The sequence below is a fragment of the Musa acuminata genome, chromosome BXJ2-1, assembly GCF_036884655.1.
Source record: "Musa acuminata AAA Group cultivar baxijiao chromosome BXJ2-1, Cavendish_Baxijiao_AAA, whole genome shotgun sequence".
Taxonomy (NCBI): domain Eukaryota; kingdom Viridiplantae; phylum Streptophyta; class Magnoliopsida; order Zingiberales; family Musaceae; genus Musa; species Musa acuminata.
Genome location: NC_088338.1, coordinates 8,467,128 through 8,489,133, shown reverse-complemented (window position 1 = coordinate 8,489,133; position 22,006 = coordinate 8,467,128). Strand labels below are relative to the sequence as shown.

The 22,006-nt window shown below is 40.4% G+C and overlaps 4 protein-coding genes across 4 annotated transcripts; 2 read left to right on the top strand and 2 right to left on the bottom strand.

The window, feature by feature from the left end:
- Window positions 1–177: 177 nt before the first annotated feature.
- On the top strand, window positions 178–1,338 carry LOC135597951 (uncharacterized). The gene has a single exon (XM_065091463.1). The coding sequence runs from the start codon at window positions 178–180 to the stop codon at window positions 1,336–1,338; it is 1,161 nt and encodes a 386-aa protein (XP_064947535.1).
- Window positions 1,339–2,182: 844 nt separating this feature from the next.
- On the bottom strand, window positions 2,183–5,322 carry LOC135598777 (uncharacterized). The gene is made up of 2 exons (XM_065093083.1): window positions 5,164–5,322; window positions 2,183–2,467 (listed from the first exon to the last, which is right to left on the bottom strand). Exons 1-2 carry the CDS (start codon window positions 5,275–5,277, stop codon window positions 2,354–2,356), a joined length of 228 nt encoding a protein of 75 aa, XP_064949155.1. The 5' UTR covers window positions 5,278–5,322; the 3' UTR covers window positions 2,183–2,353.
- Window positions 5,323–7,634: 2,312 nt separating this feature from the next.
- On the bottom strand, window positions 7,635–9,156 carry LOC135598776 (uncharacterized). The gene has a single exon (XM_065093082.1). The coding sequence runs from the start codon at window positions 9,091–9,093 to the stop codon at window positions 7,816–7,818; it is 1,278 nt and encodes a 425-aa protein (XP_064949154.1). The 5' UTR covers window positions 9,094–9,156; the 3' UTR covers window positions 7,635–7,815.
- Window positions 9,157–13,373: 4,217 nt separating this feature from the next.
- LOC103991694 (CDPK-related kinase 5) lies at window positions 13,374–21,611 on the top strand. Its single transcript, XM_065093081.1, has 11 exons — window positions 13,374–14,093; window positions 15,695–15,825; window positions 17,147–17,188; window positions 17,323–17,431; window positions 18,767–18,845; window positions 18,970–19,266; window positions 19,336–19,448; window positions 19,923–20,030; window positions 20,124–20,186; window positions 20,285–20,452; window positions 21,021–21,611. Exons 1-11 carry the CDS (start codon window positions 13,530–13,532, stop codon window positions 21,168–21,170), a joined length of 1,824 nt encoding a protein of 607 aa, XP_064949153.1. The 5' UTR covers window positions 13,374–13,529; the 3' UTR covers window positions 21,171–21,611.
- Window positions 21,612–22,006: the final 395 nt, after the last annotated feature.

The window sequence follows — 22,006 nt, the reverse complement described above, 5'->3', positions numbered from 1 at the left end:
CGTGTTGCTCTTGTGGGTGGTAACCACACCGCTGCCCGCTTTTGCACGCGCTAACCCACCCCTGCCCTTCTCTCTCTCTCTGTCTCTCTCCTCTCGCTCTCTCTCCTCTCTCTAGCTCCTTGCAGCCCATTTCTCGGGAAGTGGAATCCCGTAACTCTCGAGACGGAAAGGTCTCCGATGAAGAAGCCGAGCGGTATCCGACGCCTCGAACTCGGCGGCGCCATCGAAGTCGGAGGCGACCGCCTCGTGATCCGCCTGCCGGAGCCCCGCCTTCTCCGCCTGGTCGCCCGATCGGTGCTTCTTGCCGCCGCCGTCTTCTCCTTCACCTGGCTCCGAGCCGCCATCCTCCGCCTCGGCGACGTTGGTGGGGTCGCGGTAGGCCAGCGGGCCCTCGACAGCGACGCTACCTTCCTCCCTAGTCTCCTCGGCGATCTGAGGCGCCGTGGCCTGCTTCGCCCCGAGGACAACGCCGTCCTTCTGAACGATCCGATCGCTGGCGATCGAGGGATCGAGGTTCCGGACGGCTCCGCTGACTTTGTCTTCGGAGCCTCTACGGGCGATTTCGAACAAATCGATCGGATCCTCAAGATCGGCGGCGTCGCGGCTGTCAGATTGAGCCCTGATTCATCGGATTCCTTCATCCCGCCGGCGAACTACCGCATGGCTTACGTCGGCTGGATTGGTTCCGCCACCATGGTGGCGATGAGGAAGTCCTCCGCGAGTGGTGAAGGGCTGAAAATGCGGCGGCTGCTATCGCTGCCGGAGGCGAAGAAGAAAGCGCTGAGAGGGCTGGAAGATGCGCTGTTGGAGCCGCCGAGACCGGGGCAACAGGGGCGGCAGCGAAGGGCGAGATACTTGCCGGAGCTTACGGGGGACGAGCTGGATGGGTACCCACGGCGGGTATTCGTGGAAATGGTAGCGGCGGGGGAGGCGGGCAGCGGTGAGGCGTGGTTCAAGCGGAACTACCCAAGAAAGGGCCGGGCCTTCGATGTCATCCGACTGGAGATGAAAGACGACGAAGATGAGGCGGTGAAGGCGGAGGAGGGGGCGACGGCATCGCTGGCGGAGTGGCTTGAAAAGAACGTGAAGGAGGAGGAGTACGTGGTGGTGAAGGCGGAGGCGACGGCTGTGGAGGAGGCGATGGCGGAGGGGGCGATCGGGCTGGTGGACGAGCTCTTCCTGGAGTGCGATCACCAGTCGTGGGAGGCCGATGAGATGAGGGAGAAGGTGAAGAAGAGGGTGACGAGGGGCAGGCAGCGGGCTTACTGGCAGTGCCTCGCCCTCTACGGGAAGCTGAGGGACGCGGGCGTGGCAGTTCACCAGTGGTGGAGCTTCTAAAACAAGATGAAGAGAAGAAAAGAGAAAGAGAGGAAAGAAGAGGACAGAGTGAGAGGGAGCGGAAGGGAAGGGAAGGGAAGGGATGCGGAGTGGTGTGTTGGAGGGGAAGGAGTATGTCTTGTGACAGTGATTATATATGGATGGAACGAACTGAAGGGTCTGAATTGGGGAGGTTGGTGCGCATGATAGGGATTTAAATAATTTGAAATCTGTCGGGAGGGACGAGCGGAAGAAGTCTCCTCTTCGTCTTCTACATTGCTATCCTTTAAGCTGACTTTGTGTCTGTACGAACAGATGTATCTATCCGTGTATAAAATGGTATGAGGATTCATGGCATTACTATATACTATTGTTTGAGTTACTCGGCTTTTCTCCGTAGCGATAAGATTCGTATTCTACCAGTAATGTCCTTCTATATGGGTAATTAGACACTAATGTGATGAAAGCTAATGTTCTTGGCCTCCACAATCAATCAGCAAGAAATCTTGGATAAGTGGCCTTAAAAGAAGAATGAATAAATGATGCCCAAAAACAGGCCATCAAATGCTGATTCTTATTTTGAAACTTGGTGCTGTAACCTAATCAATATAAAGAAAGATGCATGCATGATCATGTATTACCACCAGATAGACAAAAACCATGGGTATGCTAAGAGAATTGGTGTCAACAAACCAGGCTTAATTGGTACCTTGTCCAAGGAGTCCTGCACCAGTAGAATGGTTTGGTGTTGTAGATCATGAAGCACATGGAGCAATAATAGGTGAAGAAAGATTTGCCTAAATCAATCGAGCAAAATGATCAATTATTTCGGGTCATGCTATATATTCATCAAAAGGGGCAATGATGAAGCTCAAAGCTGAAAGTTCCTCATTTGTGAAGCAATTGTATAGTTCTTACAAGTTTCTGGCATAAAAGTTCTTCTATATACCCGAGTAGCAATAGAAACCATGAAGACTCATTCAGGCATGATCCATAAAAGTCATATTTCCTGCCCACAACGCCACTATCTCAAGCATTAGTTACCTTCGTACTTTGGGTCTGCCATCACATAATGATAAGCAATTACCAAAATGAAGATAAATATGCCAAGAAAATTAGCAAAGAATCCCAAGTCTTGATCGTCGATCATCTGCAAGAAAAAGCAAACACAAAAGTCAAATCTATATCCAGTTGGTAAGCATGATATGAACATCAAATTATTTTTTTCTTCGGTGAACAAAATTAGAGAAAGTTATGACACAATAAACAAGTTTTGACCACAATCATATGCATTGACTTTATTAGTCTGCCATTGAGACCAAAATCAAAAGATTTGAACATAAATCCACAAAAGTTGCTTTGTTCCCATCTGCATCTCCAGAAAGGATGCTTGGTTTAAAATCAAACAGATATAACATTTTTTCCATCGATGTGATGACCGATGCAACGTCATGCTACCTTTTCTTATCTTTTTTGCAGTTCCCTTAATGTGAATTAGATAGCTTGGTCAAAACAATCGATCATGGCAGGAGTAGAAGTTCTGTCTACTAATGTTTAAAATAAACCTATACCAGTCACAGTAATAAAGATCAAACAGTATCTGTACATGTTTAAGCAACTAATGTGAATTCCACACAGAAATGGAAGACAAATTGCAGAAAATCCAGGTTAATTATTGTTTATGTATATCTTGTTTAACCTGCTCCATGGCATAGTGAGTCAGAATGTTCTACTTCAGGGACAGAAAATGCCAAAAAATCCAAAGGCAACCCAGTGAAATGACATGCACACGCCCAAAAGCAGAATTTCCTCTCTCAATTCAGACCTATGAGTTTAGGAGATATGAAGCAACATAGTCACTGCACAAAGGTCAATTCTCTATGATGCAACATTAATTTCTTAATAAAAATATTGACACAATTACTTTAGTTCTCTTTGTTTCAAAGAAGATTCTGAACCAAAAGCCTAACTGAATTTGGCATACTAAACATTGTAAACATTTTTGTCCGAACACAAATCGTTTAATAAAAGCATCAGAGGAGAGATAAAACAGCTATGAGCCCAATTTAGTAACAGCTTTTCTCAGGGCACTATTGATCTCATGCAAACCTATGTTTCTAAGTTGAAATCTGCATAAAAATGTTGGACCAATTTCATGAAGAATTTAACGAGATTAAATTACAATTAGCCTTATGAATGCTGATTACAATATCCAGAGTATATTCCACCCAAATCTGGTTCAACAAGAAGCAAGGCCCATAACTGAGACCAAATTGATAATTTTTTTGGTCCACTATGTTTAGTGGTTTTTGTTATTGTGCTACTTGAGTCAAGTTTATAACCTCTTCCTTCCTTTTCGGTATATGTGCCAGGTTTAGTGAAATAAGACAATCTTTAATCCTGCATTTGTTAGGTTAAGCAGTGATTGGAAAGACTTTTAGAATGACCACAGTCCCCTGTGTGGCTCTACCTCGGTTAACCCAAACGTTGTCGGCTGACAAAACCAAGAAGGTGCAACTATTATAATCTAAATTTGATTTTGTTGAAGAACTAAATCTGAACATGCCTGGAGAAGGTAAAAGAGAATTTTAGCTACATTGCTACATTACCCATAGATATGATATATGGAAATTCTACTGAGTCAAATTATTTTATAAGGAGTGCAACAGGCAGCCATCTGTAATTTACTTTGTGCAATAAAAAATATTATCAGCTGCATTAGCTTCATCTCACTGACACACCCTCAATTGTTAGGCGCCTATCTTTCCACAACATAATTTTTCAATCAAGGTATCATTCATGAGGTTTTCAAGAATGTGATCCACAATTGCCCTTGTGCGGAATTCCTTGGAACCAAAGTTCCACTTCATGCCTAAGGTCTACTGCTCCTAAAGATAACATTTTGATCCTGAGGTTTAGAATGGTTTCTTATGTTTCATAACAATCACCCAGTCATTCACTTAACTTGCTAGAATTAAACATAATACATATAATAAAAGAAAATTAAGCATAAAATACAGTCAAAAAAAGGTTTTTTAGTTTTGATTAACCAGCACTTCTGTTCTAAATATAATGATCAATATGAATACACTGCTTAACACAAAAAATAAGTTCATCATAAGTTCTAGTATTCCCTATTTGAAGACATTATCTTGCTTTCCAAACTTTGCTGCTTGTAGATCTTTACATAGGATGAAGAACATAGAAAAATACCCACATGGATGAGCAACCATGGAGATACCGACATGGGATATTAATATTACATGATATGGATATCTAATCTTACGGATATTTATGTAAATCAAGCGATAAGATGAAATGTGTTAGTAGATATATATTCACAACAATGTTATTCTCCATGCAATAGTAAAAAATATGGTCCATATAAAAAGATTTACCCTTCAATATGTAAAATGCCCAACAAACATTGGATTAGCTGTTACCACAAATTACTTGAACAAAGTATCTGACACTAATCCAGTAGTATTCAACAACTACTAGTACTCGTTACAGGCACACCATTCAGTTTGAGCCCCTAACAATCCAGCCGATCTAGGCTGGGATCGGCAGGGGCGACCTAATTCCATCACATTTACGGCTAGATCAACAGATCACCACCGATATCGAGGTGCGAGCGGCAGAACATGGGGATTTCACGCAGATCAAAACATCATATATGTATAACGATGCATCTAGAAAACGGATCGAAAGAAATCACAAAAATAAGCGATCCCGCGAAAAGAAGCATCCTATTATCGATTGTTATGAAATCAAATCGATCTGAGGATGCAAAAGCATATGATGCAACATAACGTTCGAACGATCGACGAAACCCTAGAGTCTCACCTTCGCCTTCGCTTCCTCCCTCTGCGAACCACAGATCTCGCTGTTCGCGCTTCTTCTCGCCTCGCCTCGACTTCGACTCGGCCGATCGCTTGGAGCACGAAAAGTCCACCACATAAAATAACCTAACGGGTAAGTCCGCACGGGTGGGAGACGGATCTAGATCCGAACCCGAGCTTGTATATTTTACGGAAAGATGGGTCTCAAAACGGTGGGTCCACGCAGAGCGGTGGGGTAAGAGATGGGCCCACGTGGACCCGCCGGTTCCACATGGACAAAGCTTTATCTAGTGACACCATTAAATACCAAAAGATCTTATGCCCCCACTTTATAAGCTCGAAACTAAGGGTAATTAAACAGATCACTTTGGCTAATATATAGTGACAGTAAACGCAAATGATATGCTTCAAGTCACCAGCATGTATCTGCATTGATTGCAACGGATTTATCATAATTACAACTTAAATCTCTTAATGTCCAATCTAAGATTCAAGAAGATAGAGAAGTTGGAGAATATATACTCAATGCATTCCTCTGAAGCTGCAAGTTAGAAAGGTAGATGGTGTTGTGGATGACAGGGTTGGGGACAAGAACAGAGAGCAGTACTGTTTGCATGATGGAGGCTCTGCCTCTTTGATTTCTGACAATTAATCAGTGTCAAGAACTAACAAAGTAGTAGTAGAGACTGATTCTATACTTTACAATATGCAGTATTAGGAACAAGGTAAAAAACTACAATGAATACTCAAGTAAACTTCTTACTGACAGTCCAAAATCTGAAGGAACAAAGTAAATACCCCAAGAAGTAATGCTTGCTGTATCAAAATTCCTTTCACTATGATATGCAGCAAAAGAGTATCTTCAGAAGGTATGCAATTGAATCCATCAGATCTCTAAAAGATTCCAGATTTTTGAGGAAAAGAAGGCTCATCTATATGATTAAAATTGAGCAAGTAATATCCATGCAAGCTACCATCTTAGAAAGAGTGTCTTCAGAAATGGTGGTGCAAAGGGAGATGTAAAGAGTGCCTTCAGAAAGTAAGCAATTGAATCCATCAGATCTCTAAAAGATTCCAAATTTTTGAGGAAAAGAAGGCTCATCCATATGATTAAAATTGGGCAAGTAATATCCATGTAAGCTACCATTTTACATCTCCCTTTGCACAACCATTCAGACCATGAATCTCTCATTATGGATCTTGGGATATTGAAAAGTTTGCTGCTCATGCATCCACTCACACTAAATTTCAAGTCAGTTTAACCAAAAGTTGCAGGACCAATATTACCACTGCTTTCTCAATTAATTATTCCACTAATTATCTTAGAGACTATAATGTAAACCATAATCGTTTATTTGAATCCAGATTTATTGTCCAAATTTCTAAAGATAAAGCTTTACATGAATTTAATTGTCTATAGAATAATATCCTTCTTTAAAAACTAAAAATACTGTATCGATCATATAAGACCAAAGAAATACTAAACCATAAGCTAAAACTTCCACATATCTATCTTCACTTTTTTTTCCCTCTTTTTCTTTCATGATAGACCCATTAAATAAGGCAATATCATAAACGGGGAGTTGGAGCAGAGCCTTGTTTCTAAAAGCTAGTCAATACATGTCTACACCGGCAAACATGATAAGTTGAACTGCATAAAATTAACAACAAGAAGCACATGATTTACTTATTATGTTTCATGATCCTGACCAGAAATTTTCATAAAGCCTTCTGTTCAAATCTGTAAAGTTAGTCCCCTAGTCTACTATAAATATGCTAGAAATAGCTCTATGAGATGCATCATCTTCATCTCTATATGAGCTGGTGCATCCAAATTGTGCAGAAGTTTTGGCGACAACTTACACACAATGATTCCAGTGTATATTGGCAGGAGGCCTCCTAAAAGCCAATTTTGATATGTCAGAAAATTGACAATTAAGCACAGAATATATTCAAGAATGCTTCCAAGTACCTACTATGATCCAAGCACAAGGAAGAACAGAAAACACTTGGAATCAAATTTACTGTCGAAGCAACAGTAGAAGACATTCAGTTGATCAAAACCCGAAACCTACCTGGTAATAGGATAAAGTACTAACCTTCATAACAATTTCCATCTTGATGAAGTGGTGTTTATGCCCAAACAAAACAATGTATACCAGTGATCAGTATGTCAAATGTGTTAGCTACAAAGCTATGAGTCGACAGAGTTATAAGGAACCACTATGGTCATCAAGAGGAAAACATAGATTTCCAAACACAAAATTTTAGATAGTGATTGGACCATAAATGATACTCACATTGATTCCCCATCTCATTACACTGGTTACCAGCTGAGGTTGTCAACATGAGCTGGATCTCTTACATGGAGCCTCCTCAGTGCTGAAACATCATGGATAATTAAATTCTTTGGCCCAGCTAAGCAGTAAAGCCTGATTTCAAGACTTACATGAGAAATCCATACAAGTTAAAAAGTATCGCAAAATTACCATCATGATCCAGTAACATGTGAGAAGGAAATTACATACTAGCAAAACATACAGTCTGAAAGATAGTTAAGGATCAGTCTCCACTACAACAGTGCTAAACCCACATTGATATGTTAATGGCTGCACAATACTTTCTTCATCCTTCTCATGTAACAACAATTACAACACTATGGCGTCCGCAACGGAATATCATCTTCCTTTAGGAATGGAAGGTTGTGCAGATTGCCCAGAATGTCATTAGTAGCATCCACATCTATATGAAAGCTCAATGAGTCATTAGAATCTTCATGGACGTCATCTAAGCTCTTGTATTCTTCGTTGATATTGATTCCTCTAACAACCTCTTCCTCCTCTTCTGCTTCTTTTACGTCTACTGCTTCAAGATTGATAGGCTTCATTCCACTTCCTAACCGTGCCACAGGACCAGAGATACTTATCCCACTGCTTCCCGTCCCCTTTCCACTGTTCCTACCACCCAAAGATCTCTTCTTTAGGCCTACCTCGACCTTCTTCTCTGCCATAGTCTTCTTGTTCATGGCTGGCATCGCCCACTGTGGCTCATTAATATTTTCCTTCTTCCCAGTGTTCTGCCAATCCCGCTGCCGGTCCGGCGGATGCATGGATGCTCCCGGCTGCTGATGGCGCGGCTGCGGGTTGGTGTTGTTACCCCAGTTGGGAAACATCGGGTAGAACGGTTTCCATTCGCTATCAAGATCTGAAGGAGCAATGCCACCACCGCCGTAGAAGCACGGACCTCCAGGGAACCCCAGAGGGAAGAAACCCCAGGAGCAGTAGTACATGTCGGTCCCAGGGACGACATGGGGCGGGGAAGATAACTCGGTGGCGAGAAACGGCTGGCGGCAAGTGGAGCAGCGAAGGGAGAGGTTCAGGTACTCCCCGGCGAACATGTGCACGTTGCAGCAGGTGGGGCATTTCGTCCAGAAGGGTTCAGCGGTGACTGGGGACGGAGAGGGGGAAGGCTTGGAGGCGGCTGCGGCGGCGGCAGCGGCAGCAATGCGAATCTCGGCGTCGAAGAGGCTCTTCTTGTCAGGGTTGGAGAGGACGGCGAAGGCGTCGGCTACGAGTCTGAACGCGGCGTCGGCGCCAGGAGACCTGTTGCGGTCGTGGTGGAGAAGGAGAGCAAGGCGGCGGTACTGACGCCTGATGTCCGCGGCATCGGAGCCATCGGAGGAGGCAGAGGGGGGCAGGAGCTGGAGGACGGCGTACCAGTCGACGTGGTTGTTGATGCGGCGCTGGCCGGCCAGGAGAACGTCGGCGACGGCGAGGACCTGATCGACGCCGTCGAGGAGGGGCTCCGCCTCCATGGCGCGCTCCGCGAACCGCTTGCATCCGACGAGGTCCCGAGCACCGAGAAGCCTCTCGGCGATCTCTAGCCACCGCGAACCGCTTCCTCCTCTTCCACCGCCGTGGCCGTCGATGCCCATTTGCGAACTCCAAGCGATCTCCGGTGGGCGGTGGTGGTGTTGCTGAACTGCCGAACACAGGACCGGCGCTATAGAGCTTTACGGCGATAAGCCAATTTGTTAGGGTCTATTTTGTCTTTTTAAACCCGACGGATCGGGTGTTGAATCTACTGTATAATGGAAATCCTTGACCATCTCAAAAGATGCCACGTCATAAATAATCAACGGGCCCCGCTGGTTGGACCGTAGAATCGAATTCACCGGTCACGAGGAGTAACTAATGACATCATTTCGTGGACGACGATCACCATCTGATCCTTCTGCGACGGAACTTCCAACGTTCCGACTCCCGACGTCAGTTGTCACCTTGTGTGCTTTTCTTCGTGGATCGGGTATTCGATTTGCGGGTCGGGTATGAAATTTCTAGTTCTTCGGAATATGATGGTTGCTTCTTCCTCACTATCTTTGGAAAAAGATCAATTTAAAATTTAAAACAAGGTAAATCCGAATTAATTACTTTTATATTATTTTTATCCTCTCTAATTAATATTCTCAATATTTCGAGATATATGATATATTTATAAAATAATTAAATTTTAATATTTAAGATTTTCCTTTTTTTTTTTAGGTAGAAGTCTTTTTATACTTGAATTTTATTTGCTTTTGTTGAACACATTACAGACAATAATAAAACAAAAAAAAAACACTTATTGATCCTAATATTATATAAAACAGATAAGTATTCTGAGGTAAAGGATTTCTAAACTGGGGGAAAGAGAGTATCCCAAAATCTATTTTTGATCCCAAAATCTATTACATTGTTACAGCTATTGTTATTAATCTTCTAGTTATATATAGCTTTATATGAGTTAAATCATTAATCAAAATATTATCGAGCTTTAACATAATACATGAGGTATAGTCTGACGGCTCTAATATCAAATATCATTATTTTAATTTGATAGACTAACTAATATCAAAATATTTTAATTTTATTTGATCTAAATCATTGAAATTAATAATTATATATTTATTATTTTTTTATAATTTAATTTTAACAATTAGGATGTTTCAATAAATTTATATTATATATATACAAGAAATTTATCCAAAAAGATTGAATGGAAGAAACTCATGATTTTTTTTTTCTTGAAAGTATGAAAATGAATGAACTCATGAACTAAAGCTCCCTGAACTAAAGATCCTATTGTAGTTGATTGTGACTTCATAGATTCACAACAAAAGACAGAGACATAGAAACACTTGTTAGCCTTAATTATACAGTGTATGGGGCCAAGAATGCTTTTTTAGCTAGAAACAAATATCAAATCCATCAGTCAAAGACTTGCCGAAATCATGGACTGAGTAGTTGTACTCCCGGGAGAAAAAGGGATGAGCATTTGTCCTGTGATCATCTCTCCAGAATTGCCTTCAGGAATCAGATGAAATGATTGCTTGGTCTCGTAACACTGCTCTATGAGACAAGCTTACAGCATAATGATCACAGAATTTGCAGTGGAGAACCCACCCAACAGCACTCATCATCAAGCTCTGCTCCATTGTCTCGGTGGTGGCGAGTGAGGGAATCACCAGCAATTGCCTCCCAGCCATCCTACATATTCCTCCACATCCTTTGACTACCTTTTTGGATTCAAAGGAAGCTGAGCCGCGTTTGAAATCACCCATGTTGGATGTTGCTACGATGATTGCTTGGTTGACTTCTTTTTCCTCTGATAGAGAACTGATTCATCCTCCCTATCGACTGTGCAGATTCATCATTCACTGAACTGGCTAGCCTCTAAATTTATCGGAGTAGTAGCCATCAAGAAGTGATGTTCATATATGATTAGAGTGCCACCATTGCTGTGTTTCAGGTTCATCAAGTTGACTTTCTGGTCAATTCAGATGCATTGGTCAACAAGTTTTGCCATCCAGTGGCAAGTACTGGAGCTTTGATCATGATGTCCATCGATTGCCAAGCCTAGTTGAGAAGTCAACCCGTGGATGCCATCAAGTAACACCGACTTGATCATTGCTCTGAAAAGGAGTGTTGCGTGCAGAGATCTGCTGCTTCTCTCCCCCCAGAGAATGATCCCCAGTCTTCTGCCTTCATCATCTTTGTCAACTGCACTTCTTCCTCAGGTCGTAAGCAGCAGTGATAGATTGCCTAAGCCTTTTTATCGCATCCCGGATTAAATTAAGGTCTTCTCCAACCAAGATTCTCAAATAGAATTAGTTCTGAAAGTTTCAGCTCAAGTTCAAACTCATTAGAATTCTGCAATAGAGATGATGTAACTATGTGTGCACTATTCTGCAATTAACATTCTGATATCCATGAGAGAGAGAGAGAGAGAGATCAAAAAAGCATTTTTAATTTGGAGCCCTTTAATCACCTTCTTCGATCCACCAATTCACATTCCTTTTGCTTCCATAACAAATGAACTGTTCACAATCACTCAGAACTTTAATCAGTAAGATCAAGTTCTTTCTCATACAGATGTTGAGAGAGAGGCATTTAGTTTGTTCAGAAATCCTAGAACAGATGGTGAGCTGATGCTTTTGAAGCTCAGAATCATGATTTATTGTCTTACAAGTCTGATTTGTAGAAACACTTGTGCAAGAACAAAAAAAACAAAAGGAATGGAAGATCATTGACTGACAACTTCGATCACCAAACCTTGTTTTTATAATCAAACCATATCCTTGTGGTGTGTTGGCTGACAGATCTCAGAATAGAATCCTCCCCAACCACCTAAATGAAGAAATCAGATATCAAACTCCAACTTATCCCCTCGTTAATCATCTCAGATCTCATATAACTCACTTTGGACAGTAGCAGACAAGATGGTCCTCAAGGAAGAGAACAAACCACTCCCTTACATTATTGCCCATGAACTGTCCTCGACCTGCACATGATCACCTTAGAAAACAACATCTACATCACAGTGACAGAGAAATGCCAAATTGACGATGGACCAGAAGTATTGAATCACCCAACTGCTAGTGGAACTCCACACCACCTTCCCCCTTGTTCTGTAATATTCCCACAGTAGTCTCCCCTCTCCATTATTAAATGCACTCACTTCCACTCTTGTGAAAGACCCAAACTCTTTATCATTCTTACCACCCACTACTTAATTATGTGGTACCCTCAACATCAGAATATGTCAACCCTTGTGGTACCATGAATCTTTTGAACTCTTTTGCCCCAGTTGGTAGAAGGATTCAAATCCCAAAGTTTCTTCACATATTCAAAACAACAATTAAATTTGGAGGAAAAACATACAAAAATTTGCCCCCAAAAAAAGTGGAAAATATTGTTACTAGGGAACTTTATAATGGTCCGGCGGAAGAGCATACCGCTCTCTATAAATACGTGCGCGCCGGCTACAAAATCCAACGAGCTGAAAAGAATTTAATTCGCTTAACCACCGCTACGGCTACAAAGACACGAAGCTCCGGCGGAACTCCTTAACTAAACTGATCCTTTTAGTAAACCACCACTCTTATGCGGCCACGTTTCTCCCCTCTCGTTCACCCAATAGCTTATCCGGACGACAGTTTGTGAAGGGGGAGCATCGAAAACATGCCGGTGAACAGTCACGCGTGTCGACGTCTCCGATTACTGCGCCGTCGTCTGTTTCGCCCCTCCGTGGACGCGATCCCCGCTACGCAGCGTCGTTCGAGGAATTCTTTTTCTACCCTGTTTCTTTACCCGCATCCGTTGCCGTTCTGGTGATTAACGCAAACGTCGGTCCGTTTTGGACCCACATCACAGAGAGATCACGCGGGTAGATTTTTACGGGGTGCGGAAAGCATTCCTGCTGTTGTTTTCGTACTTTTAACGAGTACCAGCTTTTACTTAGAAAGAGATCCGGTCACCTGCGGCGAGGAGGTGAGCGTAACTGCGTAAGTATTTACACATGATGGGATCCTATGTGCCACCAGCATCTCTACGTATACGGTACATGTCATGCTCCTTTATGGCCATCACGTTCTACATGATGACACGCATGATGTAGCGGAAGCTCTTATGTTTTGTAGAATGCATGACATGAAAACTATGTCATGCTCAAATATCTATTTTGTAGTTCATAAAAAGGCACATTGATACGCACACTAATGTCCATGGTTTTGAGTAGCGTAAGACCACAGGGAGTTGCATTTGTATGGGCACAAGTTGCCGTATTGTTCACCGGCGGTGTTGGAACCTTCTTATTTCTTTCCTTAAAACACCCATTCGTTACCACAATTTTACAGTAACCTATCCAGCTTTACTGCTGGGCTCCAAGTAGGGAGCGATACAAAAGGCAGAGAAGCAAACCTCCGAGGGAGAGAGAGAGAGAGTGTGTGTGTGTGTGTGAGAGTTATGAGGACGCCATTGGCGATCTAGGGTTTGAAAATCGTTCCTCTTTTCCTCTTCTTCCTGGATCTCCGAGCTAAGACTGAAGTAAAAGATGGGTATTTGCTACGGGAAGCTCGCTTCGCCGGAGAACCATGACCCATCGTTGTCTCCGACGCCCAAGAAGAAGGAAGAAGTGTCGACAAAGAAGGAAGGTGAGGGGGAGCCGGGGGTGACGGTTGCGGAGGAGAGGGCATCTAAGCCCTGGACCTCTCCTTTCTTCCCTTTCTATAGCCCCAGTCCTGCGCACAGCCTCTTCTCCAAGAAATCCCCCTCCGTCGCCTCTGAAGGTGGTGGGTCGGCTACGGCCACTCCGAGGAGGTTCTTCAAGAGACCGTTCCCGCCGCCGTCTCCGGCGAAGCACATCCGGGCCCTCCTCGCCCGGCGGCATGGGTCGGTGAAGCCAAACGAGGCGGCCATTCCCGAGGACGAGGGGGAGGAGGGGCGTGCAGTGGCCGGGCTGGATAAGAGCTTCGGGTTCTCTAAGGGGTTCACGAGCAAGTATGAGATCGGTGAGGAGGTTGGGCGTGGGCATTTTGGGTATACGTGCACCGCCAAGCTCAAGAAGGGCGAGAGCAACGGACAGCAGGTGGCGGTCAAGGTCATCCCGAAGGCTAAGGTGCAGCAAAAATCTATTCTTTTTGCAAGATTTCCCCTACTTTGTCGCTTCGTACTTGCCAACTTTGCTTCGTTGATGTTTTCTTGTGGACAGTTCCGTTGACAGTCAGATCCGACGACTAATTTTAGTCAAAGTAATGCATCATTAGCTGCTTAAAATTTGTTGGTAATGCTGTGTCTTGTAGCATGCTGCTGGATAAGTGGTTTGCTCCACAGCATATCAATTTTGTTAGTATTGCTAGTTTCTCTTTTTCCTTTCTAAAAGTACTGGTGGATGCCATCAAATATTGATTTTTGAAACAATTGATATGGGATGTGCTCTGTTTCTTTAAAAAGATTGCAACTTCTTGGGCAAAGACAAAGATACCCTCCCGGGCGCTAAGGAAGCATAATTTTGTTAATGGTCCATTGTGATTGATAATTATTGTTGTTGTTATCGAGAAGTGAATGACTACTTGAAGCTCAAAACAGTAACTTGTCATGTAGCTTTGATGCCTAGTCGTGTGTGAATGTTTATGGGCTGGAATCAAGAAAGTTATTGGATTTTCCTTGGGTTTCACTACATTGGGATGTTCTAGATTTAGCATGAACGGAGACCAGTGTTTATTTATGATGGTTGCCAATTGAGTAGCAGGGCTTCATGAATTGTATTCTTTCCAGGATCTTGGACAACTCAAACCGCTTGACCTTTTGGTGAAAAGAAACCTGAAATTATAGATAAAATGTTTATGTTTACCGATATACTCCCTATATTTCTTCTTCCATGGAAAATGTGGACACTTTAGATAATGTTGCACTGCCACATTGACTTGATTAGTGTGGCTATAAATATATTTATTGATTCTATACAGAAAGATGCCCTAGCATTTTATTCGATGCGGTGCATCTGAATCATACATTTTCAAGTAGGATCTTTATGATTTTAAAGTTACTGAACTTGTTCCATACTTCATTTAGTTGATAGTTAGTATTGAACTGGATAGGAGACCTGAAGTATACTATTTTCTAGGCTGGTCATGCTTATTTTGTTGTCTTATGTGCACCTGCAGTCTCGTTTGATTGACTGATAAAATTTGGTAAGGGCTAGTTCAAAACTGATTCTTGATGTTAAATATTTTCTATATGCATATAAATCAACAAAAGCCCAATTTGTAGTTTACAAAATCCAATCAATAGCTTAGGCTTTGCTGTAACTTCCATTAAAGCAAAACTATATGGTTCAGTTGCCCCTTTTAGGTTGCTCTCTTTTACGTTGTCACTAAGTTGTATTGTTAATTTCAAATGCAGTAAACATAATGCCATCTTAGCATAAATGTATTGTTCATTATTAATCATAGTTGGAAGTAAAATAACATTTTGGCGCTTTGCACAAAACTGAGGCCTTATTACTTTGTTCAGGTGCATTTCTAGTTTTATAATTTCCTTCTTTGACATCTTTTATTTCTTTCTTCATACTTGTCATGGATATTTTTTATCACTGTTAGTCTTCATGTGATATACTTCTGGTTGTAAATCAGACAGTGCAGCTTGCTGGCCTCTTTGCTTTGTTGTAACAAAATTTTTCTATATCTGGACTTCATTTGAGCACTTAACTTTTGACAGATGACTACTGCCATAGCTATTGAGGATGTCAGAAGAGAGGTGAAGATTTTAAGAGCCTTGACAGGGCATAACAATCTAGTCCATTTTTATGATGCCTATGAAGATAATGACAATGTTTACATAATAATGGAGTAAGCTATTAGTACATTAATATTACAGTTTATTGTTATCTGTCAAGTGCATGTTATTTTCTGCTGGTATATAGTGATTGCTATTTTAATATTTGTTATTAATGCGAATATGATCACTAGTGGTGAACCAGTCAGTTTGAATCTTGTTTCCTTTTTCAAAAGTAGATAGTTCCAAGATTTTCTATATTTTATTCATATGCAGTTTCTGAATTCAATGTGATCTTCAGCTTGATCCCTATTCGCATATACATGTTGGAAATCCCAAAATGCATATGCTATCTATCTTTTGTTAAATATCAATAAGAAATTTTCTGTTGTGAAGCAAGTAATCAGATATGGATGCTGATACAATAGGTTTGGATATGTTGATATGTCGAACCTTTAAAAAAGGGACACAATGATGCATGGATATGGTGATAGTTTTTTTAAATATATGATCTTGTATATGTGGCAGTTTGATATTCATTAATAATGCTAGAATGGAGTCACATATTATGTAAATAATAACATTAGCATCCCTAAACTCTCTTCACGAATAGAAAAAAATCATATAAGAGATAGCAAAATGTGATGATAAATGAAGTAAGGCCATAATTTTATTTAATCATTTTCAAATGCTTTATACAAATAATATGTAAATATCTATCATCTGCATCATAAGCAAAAAATCAATATTTTAGACATTCAAAGTTTCCTCCAGAGGAATTTACAAAGTACTCGCTCGAAATCAACAAACTGGATACTTTAAGGAAGTATTTACTATTTAATATTTTTCTATAATGTGATATGTTCAACACATATGTGACAAGCAAGTGGAACTGTCCATTTTTGTGGATTCTTCTTGAACTCACATCAAAATGTACAAAAACCTAATAAAAGTTTAAAGGTACCCACTGGTATGTTGATGCTATAATAGTATTTTGGAACTATGCTTTTACTGTGGTTTGATGCTCCTTTATTGGTTAATTTCAGCATCATAGTACGTTTTTGAAGACTACAATTATTTAGCAATTGTTTCTCACTCTTCTTGCACAAGAATTTCTTGTTAAAATTTTCTCTCTAGCAGCATGATTTATTAAAATTGAGGGTTGAAATTGAGGTCTGTTGGATTAAAAATTTATTCTTTCTTTAGGTTCTTGTTGATGCTGCCCCTAGTTTCTCATAGACGTTCTCCTTTGCTCTTATTCTGCACCATGTTGATCCGTAGTAGTATTGTTTGGTTTGACAAGCATGTGACATATAAATGCCATCTTCAAATGTAATTATAACCATTAAATTATTACTGATTAAGGATCTTGGTGGCTTACCTATCTTATTTCAGGTTATGTGAAGGAGGAGAGCTGCTAGATAGAATTCTTTCGAGGTACTTTATGGGCCAGTTCTTTGATTTAAAATATTCCTATATCCACATATTTGCTATTTGTTTGTAGATGTATTGTTTTCGGCTTTGCCTCAGATCTTATGATAGCTTATGTATATGCCTTCTTTATCGAGAAGGGGTGGAAAATACTCGGAAGATGATGCAAAGGCTGTCATGGTACAGATACTGAATGTTGTTGCATTCTGCCATCTCCAAGGAGTGGTTCACCGTGATCTTAAACCGGAGGTAATGAGTCAGGGAAATCTTATGGTCTTTGATGGTGATTTTTAGGTAGATTATTATATGATTATATTGTTGATGGACATTATACTTGAAGGCACAGGTCTTTTTGGATCTTATTATGAGTCTCAGATCTGCTCTCTGTTAGCTTTCTGTGGAACTGTAATAATGTTCTTTTTAGGGTTAGGGATGTGTGGTTATTGATTAAAGGAACATGAATTAGATGGTTAACAAGCACTTTTTCTGTGTACCCTAGTAATAATGTACTTCATGTCTTCTTTTTTTTTTTGTGTCTCTACAACTTGAAACTTCTGTCTGTAGTTGTTTAAGTTTGCAGCATTTCTAGTTTAACTAGCCATGACTTTTTTTTTTTGACCTTGCATGAAGGTTAATAAATTTCTCACCTTTCTTAATATTGTGGCCGGTTAGGAGATCTTCTTTCCATTTATTTTGATGTATTGTTGTATTTTCTTGATAATGTGTGTAACTGGAGTGACTATTGCTTCCATGATGTCTTTGAATCATTCTTTATGAGTTTCACAGTAATCTGATGAGCTATCTTCTCAAGCTTTCTTTTTGGTAGTAAAGGTTATTGTGTTTGTATTACTTACTATTGCTTTAATGTTCATATTGCTAGTATCTGCTAACTATTTTTTTTTTCAATGCATATATATAAGTTAGTTGCAGATAGCTAGATTTGTAGATAGAAGTAATTAGCAAAGTGGTACAAGTATTGCTGCAAGAGATTGCCACTATCGAGGAATAATATCCTTCAGCTTTGAATTTTGTATCCGTTAAATTTACACAGCAGAATTGGTTTCTCAATTTTGATAGCGGATCAGTTCCTTTTCAAGGTAGTATTGTCTATTGCTTAAGTTGGACGATCTATACCTCTATTTTTTCCAGATCTAGTTGAAATTTGCATCTGATTAAACTAGGGTCAAAACATTGCCCTGTGAAAGCTTGTATTGCAGGTGTCTTGGGAATAGTAAAACCAAGTTGCCTTTTTATTGTATTTATCTTCTGTGGGCATTACGAAAGGAACCTAAATTCTGTAATTACCTAATATCCTTGTCAGGCCTTTTTATTTACTTACTTGAAGCTTCTACTTAGTTTACATATTATCTGTCTTCCTTGCTGCAATACCTGTGCTTATTTGTGGTGAGAATTAATATACACTTCCCTCACCAATTTGTTTTAATTTTTGTTTACCTGGCAGGTCTATTGAGATGTCTATTTATGGTTGTTTTATTCACCCTAAATGGTCATGGTTTATCTTTTTTTAATATTTGGCTAAATATTGTGTTTTTTAATAAATAGTGGTTGCTTTCTTTTCCTCAGAATTTTCTTTTTACTTCCAAGGATGAGAATTCCCAGCTGAAGGCTATAGATTTTGGTTTATCAGACTTTGTAAAACCAGGTTAGTTCATGTTGTCTGTTATATGTTCCCTGGCTAGCAGTTTCAATTGTTAGTTATATCTCAATTGCCCATCTAATCTCTATATCTGGACTGTTTCTAAAAATTTGGCATTTGTGATCTTTAGATGAAAGATTGAATGACATTGTTGGTAGTGCATATTATGTTGCACCCGAAGTTTTGCATAGATCTTACAGCACAGAAGCAGATGTGTGGAGTATTGGCGTAATTGCATATATTCTTCTATGTGGCAGTCGCCCATTTTGGGCTCGAACAGAGTCTGGTATCTTTAGGGCAGTATTAAAAGCTGATCCAAGTTTTACAGAACTTCCTTGGCCTTCTCTCTCTCCTGAGGCCAAAGATTTTGTGAAGCGCTTGTTAAGTAAGGATCCACGAAGAAGAATGACGGCTTCTCAAGCTCTATGTGAGCATCCTCATGGATTCTGTCTAATTATGTTGTTTCTCCAAAGAACTAACTACTTCCTGTTTGCAGGTCATCCGTGGACTAGAAATTACAATGATATCAAAGTTCCACTAGATATCCTTATATTTCGACTAATTAAAGCTTATCTACGTTCGTCGTCTCTCCGTAAGGCTGCTTTAAGGGTGGGTGCTATCATGAATTTCATTTATATCATTCAACTTATATGTGATTCTAAATGCATGGAGTGCTTTTTAACGACTTCAATTGCCCTGTTTCGTTCAATAAAAATCCAAGTACTTGGAATTGGCTGATGTTTAGTTCCATGGTCGAATGTAGTGTGACTGCCTTTTTAAGGTTATCCAGTATACTTTCCAGTTTGAAATTTTGTTTATTTGTGTGTTGGTTTCTAGGTAACAAGTATCCAATTTCCAGTTAACTAGATTGAAAATTATTGGTATGTATGATGATCACGATTAAGGTTTGCAATTACCTGTCGCCATATTAAGCTTCAAGATAGACCCCAAATGCTAGAATTTTTAACTAAAATCTGTAAAATTGAGTTTCGGCCTCAATTGAGTGCACTGTAAATTTCAGTTTTGCTTCTATACAACTGATAATGTAAGGTAAATGATTAAATCTTTTTGTGAATGTTGCAGGCTTTGTCAAAGACATTGACCGTAGATGAATTGTTTTATCTCAAGGGACAATTTGCTCTATTGGAGCCTAACAAAAATGGGTGCATAACTCTTGAAAATATCAAGTTGGTTAGTTTTATGTACTCATTTCTTTAGAGAAATTAACTGAAGGAGATTGGATATTTAGTTGTTCTTTTATGCTGAATTTTATTTCTTGATCAGGCCTTGATGAAAAATGCAACTGATGCAATGAAGGAATCACGTGTTCAGGAATTTCTTCTTTCGGTAATGTGCAGATCTTTTGCCTAGTGCCTTTTTTACTTATTTAACATTGAACTTATTAGTTTGAGTACTCTGTGGAAACCTGTATATTGTTTTGCCAGCTCAGTGCTCTTCAATACAGAAGAATGGATTTTGATGAGTTCTGTGCAGCTGCATTAAGTGTTCATCAGCTTGAAGGTCTGGATAGATGGGAGCAACATGCCCGTTGTGCTTATGAGCTTTTTGAGAAGGACGGCAATCGGGCTATTGTAATCGAAGAACTTGCCTCGGTATGCATGATGTTCTCTTTTGCATGTGATATAGTATGAATTATCAATTGATGGATGTGTTGAGATCTTGAAGGCATTAAATAACCGTTGCAGGATTTAGTTGAAACTTGAAACCTACCTAGTCCAAAGTTGAGTGAGGTGTTGAGCTGGCAGAACTTGCATTCGTTCCCATTTGGTGCTGTCAGTTTGCCTATGTTGGCACATCATGCTTGTCACTGACCAGCATAGGGGTGTGCCATGTAATTTAAATCTGTAGCTCTGAAATATAAGGTTTTTTGCTTATATGACCCCACATAGTTGTTTTTTTCTGCACGCATATCCATATTAACCACATATATCATGAATACACACAGAAAGCACAATGTTGCATACGCTAATAGTTGGGCAATGTTGTCATTTATCTCAAGTGGTAAGGTTTGAGAAATGAGGATGGTTGGTTTTGCTTGACGTATATTTTCGGATACCGTGTGCTAGTTGTTTTATTTTTCGAAGGTTATTTGCTTGGCTTCTGTGTTGGAGTTGGCATCCTAATCAGAAATCTCCCCTCTTTTTCATATTTTAATTGCAGGAACTAGGCCTCGGCCCTTCTGTACCTGTACATGCTGTTCTACATGATTGGATAAGGCACACTGACGGGAAGCTAAGTTTTCTAGGATTTGTAAAGCTCTTGCATGGTGTGTCTAGTCGATCAGTCCAATCCCTGGCGAAGGCACGGTAGATATTATTTATGCCTCCTGTATCCTCCCTTTGTTTGATTGACCTGCCATTAGTTTGGTTTGGATGGATGACTAGAGAGCTGTCGGGTAAGGCGCTGGTTTAGATTTAAGATTGGGCTACCAAATTGTTCTGGTGGATGTGCTTTTCAGATTGTGTGCAGATGGTAGCAGATGAATGCAAGTTAATGGGGGGAAAGGGTCCTCACCACCGCAGACTGCTGCTGCATGTTGATGTCTTACCGATCCCATAGTTGTGGAGAATCAGATCATTCCAAATCAGATCATTCACGATTTGATCATGAGTTTCAACGCTGCAGTTGTTTTCAGCATCAGTTACAGTTGGTGGCATGTTAGTACTTGGTTAACTCTTTTAAGTTTCAGTAGAATGGATCTTCTCCACCAAAGATGCTATGTGTTATCCCGCTAGCCTAGAAGGGGGGGGGGGGGGGGGGAAAAGAGGTGCTGTTTCTAATATTAACTACATCTGGTTGCTCTCAAATTAAATGAAAATGGTTTTCTTGTGTGCTATATATGTTTCAGATTTACTAATTTCACCTCTTTTACTCTTTTTCTCTTGCATTAGATTTCTATCTATACCCTAAGAAACTAAACCTCAGGCAGTGCCGCCGAGCTGAGTTCTTATTCATTCGTATCGATGTGTGTGTATGAACTCATTAACTTGCAGTGATTAGCCAGATTTATCAGATTGCATCTAACTGTAACTCTTGGAATGCATTGAGAGAACTTTGGAAATTTACAAGGTTTTATATGCAAATATGCCTCAGTCAAGATACTTTTGGACATTTTGGAGAATGCAGGAATATAGACTTATGTTTTG